General features: G+C 44.4%; 1 protein-coding gene across 2 annotated transcripts in view; it reads left to right on the plus strand.

Moving 5' to 3' along the window:
* Positions 1-12,193, plus strand: part of cadm2b (cell adhesion molecule 2b) — a 407,615-nt gene that overhangs the window by 304,396 nt on the left and 91,026 nt on the right. For both annotated transcript variants that reach the window (XM_041876742.2, XM_041876743.2), the window contains one exon: positions 2,274-2,423. In XM_041876742.2, the coding sequence (XP_041732676.2) occupies positions 2,274-2,423 (150 nt within the window). The remainder of the gene's footprint in view (positions 1-2,273; positions 2,424-12,193) is intronic.

Consider the following 12,193-nt stretch of genomic DNA (forward strand, 5'->3'; position numbering starts at 1 on the left):
AGGGGTGGGGTGGGGTGGAGAGGAGGGGTGGGGTGGGGTGGGTGGAGAGGAGAGGAGGGGTGCGGTGCGGTGGAGAGGAGAGGAGAGCTCAGGGAGGTGAGCAGAGAACAGTCATCGTTCATCTGGTCAGTGTTAAAACCATTCTCTCCTTCTTCTTGTATTAGCTGATGCTCTATAAAGAGCCCCTTTGGTGTTGTGATTCAGTCAGGCTGTGAATCTGGGTTTTAATTGGGTGAAGGGTTGGATGGGGTTGTGTTTGTATGGCTCACAGAGGACTGAGGAGAATTATATTTCTCTGAAATGTGAAACCTCACACCGTGGATCGCTGCTCATGGTTCCTCAAGAGAATAATATGAACAGACCAACAAAAACAACAACAGCATCCTTCACATAAAGCCCCACCCATTTCCTGACTGTGCTGTTCGTTACCAGGGCTACGTTCAGTAGGGCTCTATTTCCTGACTGTGCTGTTCGTTACCAGGGCTACGTTCAGTAGGGCTCTATTTCCTGACTGTGCTGTTCGTTACCAGGGCTACGTTCAGTAGGGCTCTATTTCCTGACTGTGCTGTTCGTTACCAGGGCTACGTTCAGTAGGGCTCTATTTCCTGACTGTGCTGTTCGTTACCAGGGCTACGTTCAGTAGGGCTCTATTTCCTGACTATGCTGTTCGTTACCAGGGCTACGTTCAGTAGGGCTCTATTTCCTGACTGTGCTGTTCGTTACCAGGGCTACGTTCAGTAGGGCTCTATTTCCTGACTGTGCTGTTCGTTACCAGGGCTACGTTCAGTAGGGCTCTATTTCCTGACTGTGCTGTTCGTTACCAGGGCTACGTTCAGTAGGGCTCTATTCCCTGACTGTGCTGTTCGTTACCAGGGCTACGTTCAGTAGGGCTCTATTTCCTGACTGTGCTGTTCGTTACCAGGGCTACGTTCAGTAGGGCTCTATTTCCTGACTGTGCTGTTCGTTACCAGGGCTACGTTCAGTAGGGCTCTATTTCCTGACTGCTGTTCGTTACCAGGGCTACGTTCAGTAGGGCTCTATTTCCTGACTGTGCTGTTCGTTACCAGGGCTACGTTCAGTAGGGCTCTATTTCCTGACTGTGCTGTTCGTTACCAGGGCTACGTTCAGTAGGGCTCTATTTCCTGACTGTGCTGTTCGTTACCAGGGCTACGTTCAGTAGGGCTCTATTTCCTGACTGTGCTGTTCGTTACCAGGGCTACGTTCAGTAGGGCTCTATTTCCTGACTGTGCTGTTCGTTACCAGGGCTACGTTCAGTAGGGCTCTATTTCCTGACTGTGCTGTTCGTTACCAGGGCTACGTTCAGTAGGGCTCTATTTCCTGACTGTGCTGTTCGTTACCAGGGCTACGTTCAGTAGGGCTCTATTTCCCTGACTGCTGTTCGTTACCAGGGCCACGTTCAGTAGGGCTCTATTTCCTGACTGTGCTGTTCGTTACCAGGGCTACGTTCAGTAGGGCTCTATTTCCTGACTGTGCTGTTCGTTACCAGGGCTACGTTCAGTAGGGCTCTATTTCCTGACTGTGCTGTTCGTTACCAGGGCTACGTTCAGTAGGGCTCTATTCCCCTGACTGTGCTGTTCGTTACCAGGGCTACGTTCAGTAGGGCTCTATTTCCTGACTGTGCTGTTCGTTACCAGGGCTACGTTCAGTAGGGCTCTATTTCCTGACTGTGCTGTTCGTTACCAGGGCTACGTTCAGTAGGGCTCTATTTCCTGACTGTGCTGTTCGTTACCAGGGCTACGTTCAGTAGGGCTCTATTTCCTGACTGTGCTGTTCGTTACCAGGGCTACGTTCAGTAGGGCTCTATTTCCTGACTGTGCTGTTCGTTACCAGGGCTACGTTCAGTAGGGCTCTATTTCCTGACTGTGCTGTTCGTTACCAGGGCTACGTTCAGTAGAGCTCAACACTGTGCAGATAGATAGTGTATAACAGAGGCTCTCATGTCAACTCTATTCATGCTATGTCTACCTGTACTGCTCAGTATCAGTATGTTGCTTTCTCTTGAACATAAACTTCACCTCTCTCTCTCTCTCTCTCTCTCTCTCTCTCTCTCTCTCTCTCTCTCTCTCTCTCTCTCTCTCTCTCTCTCTCTCTCTCTCTCTCTCTCTCTCTCTCTCTCTCTCTCTCTCTCTCTCTCTCTCTCCCGTCTGTCCTCTCTCTCTCTCTCTCTCTCTCTCTCTCTCTCTCTCTCTCTCTCTCTCTCTCTCTCTCTCTCTCTCTCTCTCCTCTCTCCTCTCTCCTCTCTCTCTCTCCAGGGTTGTCGGGCCAGTTCCCCCTGACCCAGAATGTGACGGTGACAGAAGGGGGTACGGCCAACATGACCTGCAGAGTGGAACACAACGACCAGACCTCCCTCCAGTGGTCAAACCCGGCACAGCAGACACTCTTCTTCGGGGACAAGAAAGGTGAGAGACACAGACACAGACTTGCACGCACACACACACATAACACCCACGCGCACACACACACACACACACACATATACACACACATATGCTGGTGATTATATTAACACGATGACAGATGGTGTGGTGTGATGGAGATATTTCTATTCTCGGGTTTTAGGTGGTTTACAGTACTGGGTTTTAGGTGGATTACAGTACTGTGTTTTAGGTGGATTATAGTACTGGGTTTTATGTGGATTACAGTACTGGGTTTTAGGTGGATTACAGTACTGTGTTTTAGGTGGATTATAGTACTGGGTTTTATGTGGATTACAGTACTGGGTTTTAGGTGGATTACAGTACTGTGTTTTATGTGGATTACAGTACTGGGTTTTAGGTGGATTACAGTACTGTGTTTTAGGTGGATTACAGTACTGGGTTTTATGTGGATTACAGTACTGTGTTTTAGATGGATTACAGTGCTGTGTTTTAGATGGATTACAGTACTGTGTTTTAGGTGGATTACAGTACTGTGTTTTATGTGTATTACAGTACTGTGTTTTAGATGGATTACAGTGCTGTGTTTTAGATGGATTACAGTGCTGTGTTTTATGTGGATTACAGTAATGTGTTTTATGTGGATTACAGTACTGTGTTTTATGTGGATTACAGTACTGTGTTTTATGTGGATTACAGGACTGTGTTTTAGGTGGATTACAGTATTGGGTTTTAGGTGGATTACAGTACTGTGTTTTAGGTGGATTATAGTACTGTGTTTTAGATGGATTACAGTACTGTGTTTTAGCTGGTTTACAGTACTGGGTTTTAGGTGGATTACAGTACTGTGTTTTAGGTGGATTATAGTACTGGGTTTTATGTGGATTACAGTACTGGGTTTTAGGTGGATTACAGTACTGTGTTTTATGTGGATTACAGTACTGGGTTTTAGGTGGATTACAGTACTGGGTTTTATGTGGATTACAGTACTGTGTTTTAGATGGATTACAGTGCTGTGTTTTAGATGGATTACAGTACTGTGTTTTAGGTGGATTACAGTACTGTGTTTTATGTGGATTACAGTACTGTGTTTTAGATGGATTACAGTACTGTGTTTTATGTGGATTACAGTACTGTGTTTTATGTGGATTACAGGACTGTGTTTTAGGTGGATTACAGTATTGGGTTTTAGGTGGATTACAGTACTGTGTTTTAGGTGGATTATAGTACTGTGTTTTAGATGGATTACAGTACTGTGTTTTAGGTGGATTACAGTACTGTGTTTTATGTGGATTACAGTACTGTGTTATAGGTGGATTATAGTACTGGGTTTTAGATGGATTACAGTACTGGGTTTTAGGTGGATTACAGTACTGTGTTTTATGTGGATTACAGTACTGTGTTTTAGGTGGATTACAGTACTGGGTTTTAGGTGGATTACAGTACTGTGTTTTATGTGGATTACAGTACTGTGTTTTAGGTGGATTATAGTACTGGGTTTTAGGTGGATTATAGAACTGTGTTTTAGGTGGATTATAGTACTGGGTTTTAGGTGGATTATAGTACTGGGTTTTAGGTGGATTATAGTACTGTAAGTGTGCCTAAAATTTACACGGGCTATGTGCATCCAAACTGATAATTATATATACAACCCTGGTCAAAAGTAGTGCGCCATATAGGGAATAGTGGGGCCATTTGGGACGGACAGTATGAGACCAAAGGCAGGGGAGTGGAAAAAGGGAAAATTGATGAGTAATGTAATACCAGAGTTGAATTATGTTCCAGAAAGTGTTTTCTGAGTTAAACAGCGTCCCAAATGTCACCCTATTCCCTATATAGTACACTACTTGTGACCACAGCCCTATTGGGCCCTGATCAAAAGTAGTGCACTATGAAGGGAATACGGTGACATTTGGGACGCAGCCTTGGAGTTGAGCTGCTATTGTGATGGTCTAATGCTGAATATGTTGTTTACAACATTGTAATGCCCTTGGATTGTGAAGTGATTCTTTTAATTAGCCTCTGTAATGCCCTACATGTACAGCAGTATGGCTGGCTGGCTGGCTGGCTGGCTGGCTGGCTGGCTGGCTGGCTGGCTGGCTGGCTGGCTGGCTGGCTGGCTGGCTGGCTGGCTGGGTGGCTGGCTGGCTGGCTGGCTGGCTGGCTGGCTGGCTGGGTGGCTGGCTGGCTGGCTGGCTGGCTGGCTGGCACACTGTAGTGGGTAGGAACACACACACACACCAATACACACACACACACACACACACACACACACACACACACACAGAGCAGGCAGGAATCAGGTCTTGGGTCACTTCCAGTTAAAAACTGGCATTCATTCATTCACTGGTCAAATCCAATTTAAAGGTGACAAAGTCTAGAGTTGATGATGAATTAGAATTTGGGTGAGAATGAATAATTGACAATGAAATTAGAACTATGGAGCGTTTTTGGAGTTCTGAACAGGTGCTGGAGGTGTTCATTTCATTGCATTTTATTCCACCTGCATTAGCCCATTCATAGCAAGCTAATACAGTGTAATCGTCTCAGTGCTTAAAGATGAACTCTCTTTAGAATAAAGGACAAAACACTGCACATGGCCGATGTTCCATAGGATGTGTAATGGGTTTTACTATAATCTGGAGTGAAGGGAGCTTATACTATCTAATTTCAAGTAATACGCTTTCTCATTGGTGAAGTAATGATGTCTATTAAATCAAATCTGAAAAAGTGTTTACTTGAAATCATATTGTGGTAGTTGGATTTGAACTGAATCAGTCGATCTGATTTGAACTGAATGAGTCGATCTGATTTGAACTGAATGAGTCGATCTGATTTGAACTGAATGAGTCGATCTGCTTTGAACTGAATGAGTCGATCTGCTTTGAACTGAATGAGTCGATCTGCTTTGAACTGAATGAGTCGATCTGATTTGTGCACTGAAAGGTTTTGACTTGTTTTTTATTTTCCCAGACAGGGAGTTTTGAACCTCGTCTGTGTGCCTGGTGTTTTTGTATACAGGGCTCATTTGCAAAATATATTTGGGTCTCAATATTGACTTCCCTGTAGAAAATTAAGGGTATAAAGAAATGAACTGCATAGATATTCCAGGGAACAGAAAGAGACAATATATGATTGGAAAAACTACAAGCGGTCACCCGCTCATGAGGCATTTATAAGTTATATTCGTCAAGAATCAATGGTAACATATAAATAATTTAAAAGTCCAAAAATGGATGTGCCAATCCTGGATTGCCCCTTTTAAGGGCAGTGTCTCAGATGATTTTCCAGTCTTTGAAAATAAGCTTTTATCAGACCCTTGACCTGCAAAATCCCCAAAATATATTTCAAAACGTCTTCTCCATCTCCTGTACTTTGTGGGTCCCGTCAGATGTTTGACTTATCATTGCAGTGTGTTTCAGAGATAAAAATACTATTTTCAAACCTTGCCCTCGGCTCCTCTCCTCTCCTCCTCTCCTCTCTCCCCTCCTGCCATAAAGTTACAATCAATCCTACAATTATATAACCAGACTGATATACTGTAGTAATGATATAACCAGACTGATATACTGTAGTAATGATATAACCGGACTGATATACTGTAGTAATGATATAACCGGACTGATATACTGTAGTAATGATATAACCGGACTGATATACTGTAGTAATGATATAACCGGACTGATATACTGTAGTAATGATATAACCAGACTGATATACTGTAGTAATGATATAACCGGACTGATATACTGTAGTAATGATATAACCAGACTGATATACTGTAGTAATGATATAACCAGACTGATATACTGTAGTAATGATATAACCGGACTGATATACTGTAGTAATGATATAACCGGACTGATATACTGTAGTAATGATATAACCAGACTGATATACTGTAGTAATGATATAACCGGACTGATATACTGTAGTAATGATATAACCAGACTGATATACTGTAGTAATGATATAACCAGACTGATATACTGTAGTAATGATATAACCAGACTGATATACTGTAATAATGATATAACCAGACTGATATACTGTAGTAATGATATAACCAGACTGATATACTGTAGTAATTATATAGACAGACTGTCTATTTTGTACCATATCAAAATAATATATGTTTTATTTATTTTGGGTGTAGTATTTGGAACAAGTTCGATATCAAGGATATTGTAAATAATAATGTGAATACCATGGTTTGAATAACATTCCAAATGGCACCCTATTTCACATCTATTAGTTTCCCTGTCTGAGCCAAAAAACTTTTTCCTTTTCCATGAATAGTGTCTATTGTCTATATATATATATATATTCTCCCCATGTTCCCAGCCAGTCCCAGCCGGTCTTACCCAGTCCTAGCCGGTCCCATCCGGTCCCAGCCAGTCCCAGACGGACCCATCCGGTCCCAGCCAGTCCCAGCCGGTCCCAGCCGGTCTTAGCCAGTCCTAGCCAGTCCCATCCGGTCCCAGCCAGTCCCATCCGGTCCCTGCCAGTCCCAGCCGGTCCCAGCCGGTCTTAGCCAGTCCTAGCCAGTCCCATCCGGTCCCAGCCAGTCCCAGACGGTCCCAGCCAGTCCCAGACGGTCCCAGTCCCAGTCCAAGAGCAGAAGACCGAATAAACATCCTCTCTTTTCGTTCAGCAGGGTAGAGGTTGTTTGGTTTAAGTGAGAGAACAACTTCCCCTCCGTCTCCTTTTAAACAGCCAGATGAAAAGCTTTATTGGCACAGCGACTGACATAACATACTCACACACACACACACACACACACACACACACACACGCGCACACGCACTCACACACACACACACACACACACACACACACACACACACACACACACACACACACACACACACACGCGCACACGCACTCACACACACACACACACACACACACACACACACACACACACACACACACACACACACACACACACACACACACACACACACACACAATGCCAAGGGACGGTAGGCGTGGACCAACACAACAAACTAATGCTAGAAAGCGGGTGGGATGCCTGGGAATCCAGCTCGGCTCTGCCAAATCTGCTCTTAATTACTTGGCACAGAGTTATCTATCCATCCCTCCATCTCTCCATCCCTGTCCTTCTCTAAGGGGCCTGTTCTCCCCTTCTCTCCTTCCCTCTGCCTAACCCTGTCCTTCTCTAAGGGGCCTGTTCTCCCCTTCTCTCCTTCCCTCTGCCTAACCCTGTCCTTCTCTAAGGGGCCTGTTCTCCCCTTCTCTCCATCCCTGTCCTTCTCTTAGGGCCTGTCCCATCGATCTCTCCCTCCTTCTCTCCATTCACGTATTTGTCTTAGGGAATTAATGAATCTACATGTTACCTACAACCCTGTTGTCTCCCACGTCACCAGTTAACATAGCAGGTAGAACTGAACACTGTGTGGCAAATTGTAGCAGTGATATTGAATAGAGTGGCAGCTTAGGGTTTTCCACAATCAAGACCTTACAATTTAGCTGGTGAATAATGTTGTTCTCTTTTCAGAAACTGCCGATAGGGTTGTGGTGTTTTGTATGGTCAGCGTCTTTGATTGGCAGCTTTGTTAAACTGACTTCCTGTTCAATCACAGTCCTATTTTAGTTCCTCATAAAAATACCAGTTGGAGGTCACAACAGTGACTGGGTAAAGAAGAAAAAACTAGTCTAAAACATTTGAAGCATACAGTATTCTTTTTTTTAAGAAACCGGAAGCTTTGTTCTCCTTTAGTATTTTGTCACATGTATTACAGTTGGAAGATAGATAAGGTACAGACTATAGAGAAGGACAGGATTATAGACAGGACTACAGAAGGAGACCAGACTATAGAGGGAGACAAGACTATGGAGGGAGACAGGACTATAGAAAGGACTATAGACAGGACTATATACATGACTATAGAGGGAGACAGGACTATAGAGGGAGACAGGACTATAGAGGGAGACAGGACTATAGAGGGAGACAGGACTATAGAGGGAGACAGGACTATAGAGGGAGACAGGACTATAGACAGGACTATAGAGGGAGACAGGACTATAGAGGGAGACAGGACTATAGAGGGAGACAGGACTATAGAGGGAGACAGGACTATAGACAGGACTATAGAGGGAGACATGTCTATAGAGGGAGACAGGACTATAGACAGGACTATAGAGGGAGACAGGACTATAGACAGGACTATAGATGGAGACAGGACTATAGAGGGAGACAGGACTATAGAGGGAGACAGGACTATAGACAGGACTATAGATGGAGACAGGACTATAGATGGAGACAGGACTATAGAGGGAGACAGGACTATAGAGGGAGACAGGACTATAGAGGGAGACAGGACTATAGACAGGACTATAGAGGGAGACATGTCTATAGAGGGAGACAGGACTATAGAGGGAGACAGGACTATAGAGGGAGACAGGACTATAGACAGGACTATAGATGGAGACAGGACTATAGAGGGAGACAGGACTATAGAGGAGACAGGACTATAGAGGAGACAGGACTATAGATGGAGACAGGACTATAGAGGGAGACAGGACTATAGAGGGAGACAGGACTATAGAGGGAGACAGGACTATAGATGGAGACAGGACTATAGAGGGAGACAGGACTATAGAGGGAGACAGGACTATAGAGGGAGACAGGACTATAGACAGGACTATAGATGGAGACAGGACTATAGAGGGAGACAGGACTATAGAGGGAGACAGGACTATAGAGGGAGACAGGACTATAGATGGAGACAGGACTATAGAGGGAGACAGGACTATAGAGGGAGACAGGACTATAGAGGGAGACAGGACTATAGACAGGACTATAGATGGAGACAGGACTATAGAGGGAGACAGGACTATAGAGGGAGACAGGACTATAGAGGGAGACAGGACTATAGATGGAGACAGGACTATAGAGGGAGACAGGACTATAGAGGGAGACAGGACTATAGAGGGAGACAGGACTATAGAGGGAGACAGGACTATAGATGGAGACAGGACTATAGAGGGAGACAGGACTATAGAGGGAGACAGGACTATAGAGGGAGACAGGACTATAGATGGAGACAGGACTATAGAGGGAGACAGGACTATAGAGGGAGACAGGACTATAGAGGGAGACAGGACTATAGAGGGAGACAGGACTATAGACAGGACTATAGATGGAGACAGGACTATAGAGGGAGACAGGACTATAGAGGGAGACAGGACTATAGAGGGGGACTGGAATTTAGACAAGACTATAGAGGGAGACAGGACAATAGAGGGAGACAGGGCTTTGTAGGGAGACAGGACTATTGTCAGGACCATAGACAGGACTATAGAGGAAGACAGGACCAAAGAGGGAGACAGGACTATAGATACTAATATAGAGGGAGACAGGACTATAGAGGGAGACAGGACTATAGAGGGAGACAGGACTAGACACAGGACTAGACTTTAGACAGGACTATAGAGTGAGACTAGACTATAGAGTTAGCCTGGACTATAGAGGGAGACAGGACTATAGAGGGAGACAGGACTATAGACAGGACTATAGAGGGAGACAGGACTATAGAGGGAGACAGGACTATAGACAGGACTATAGATGGAGACAGGACTATAGAGGGAGACAGGACTATAGAGGGAGACAGGACTATAGATGGAGACAGGACTATAGAGGGAGACAGGACTATAGAGGGAGACAGGACTATAGAGGGAGACAGGACTATAGATGGAGACAGGACTATAGAGGGAGACAGGACTATAGAGGGAGACAGGACTATAGAGGGAGACAGGACTATAGACAGGACTATAGATGGAGACAGGACTATAGAGGGAGACAGGACTATAGAGGGAGACAGGACTATAGAGGGAGACAGGACTATAGACAGGACTATAGATGGAGACAGGACTATAGAGGGAGACAGGACTATAGAGGGAGACAGGACTATAGAGGGGGACTGGAATTTAGACAAGACTATAGAGGGAGACAGGACAATAGAGGGAGACAGGGCTTTGTAGGGAGACAGGACTATTGTCAGGACCATAGACAGGACTATAGAGGAAGACAGGACCAAAGAGGGAGACAGGACTATAGATACTAATATAGAGGGAGACAGGACTATAGAGGGAGACAGGACTATAGAGGGAGACAGGACTAGACACAGGACTAGACTTTAGACAGGACTATAGAGTGAGACTAGACTATAGAGTTAGCCTGGACTATAGAGGGAGACAGGACTATAGAGGGAGACAGGACTATAGACAGGACTATAGAGGGAGACAGGACTATAGAGGGAGACAGGACTATAGAGGGTGACAGGACTATAGAGGGGAGAAAGGATTAAAGTATAGGTTGGGTTAGGGTGAGATTTGTACCGATGCTACTATTGGCAACGCTTGCTTGGTAGGCTGTAGCAAAACCACTTCACCATACTACCTCATGTACAATATTCTACAGTCGTCTGTCCCACTTTGTTCTGTAGGAGTGTCAGCATCCTTTGTGTTCTTTACCGTTTCTCATATCTGTGCTTCTCTTTCTCACTCATTTCACTTGTTTTCCACCTCTCTTCTCTCCCAACCCTCTGGGTGTCTACGACGTCACGTCGATGCGCCTCCGTTTGATGTGCGTCCGAGTTTCTCCTTCTCTCTCGTGTTCCAACCCCTGTCCCTCCACAACTCACAGACGTTTTGTCATTCTGAACATGCAACTTAAAAAAACACTACGGTGTGATATCGTTTCGTCCTAAATGGCACCCTGTACTCTAGATAGTGCACTACTTTTACCCAGAGCCCTGGTCAAAAATAGTGCACTAAATAAGGAATAGGGTGCCATTTGGGACGTATCCATTGCCTTCAAATGTTTGCCTTAGAACTTATAGTGTACTCCAGTAGAATTCCAGTAGAATTCCTACTGAGCATGAAATAATTTATACTCCAGTAGAATTCCAGTAGAATTCCTACTGAGCATGAAATAATTTATACTCCAGTAGTATTCCAGTAGAATTCCTACTGAGCATGAAATAATTTATACTCCAGTAGTATTCCAGTAGAATTCCTACTGAGCATGAAATAATTTATACTCCAGTAGAATTCCAGTAGAATTCCTACTGAGCATGAAATAATTTATACTCCAGTAGAATTCCAGTTTTAGGCCTACTGAGCAGGAAAGATGCTTTGGCTCAAAGGTAAAGTAAGGTAAGGTAGTAACATCATACTTGGCTACATTCTCTGTGTTCTTCAAATTAGAAACACACAGCATGAAATTATTTTTCTATTAGTATCTGTCTCAAATCAGATCCAGAATAAATATATATTATAGGACTTTGATATGAATCAGTCAGGTGGGAAAAGAGTATTAAAATGACCCTTTTAAGTCCTTCTGATAGCTAACGGCAGACAGACAAAGAAGTCCTTATGATAGCTAACGGCAGGCAGACAAAGTCCTTCTGATAGCTAACGGCAGACAGATAAAGAAGTCCTTCTGATAGCTAACGGCAGACAGACAAAGAAGCCCTTCTGATAGCTAACGGCAGATAGACAAAGAAGTCCTTATGATAGCTAACGGCAGGCAGACAAAGTCCTTCTGATAGCTAACGGCAGACAGACAAAGAAGTCCTTCTGATAGCTAACGGCAGACAGACAAAGAAGTCCTTCTGATAGCTAACGGCAGACAGACAAAGAAGTCCTTCTGATAGCTAACGGCAGACAGACAAAGAAGCCCTTCTGATAGCTAACGGCAGACAGACAAAGTGAGGAGAACATCTCAGGCAAATCAACATTCAGTATTATTGTATCAGTTTGATTTC

This window comes from Coregonus clupeaformis, chromosome 5 (assembly GCF_020615455.1).
Source record: "Coregonus clupeaformis isolate EN_2021a chromosome 5, ASM2061545v1, whole genome shotgun sequence".
Classification (NCBI taxonomy): Eukaryota; Metazoa; Chordata; class Actinopteri; order Salmoniformes; family Salmonidae; genus Coregonus; species Coregonus clupeaformis.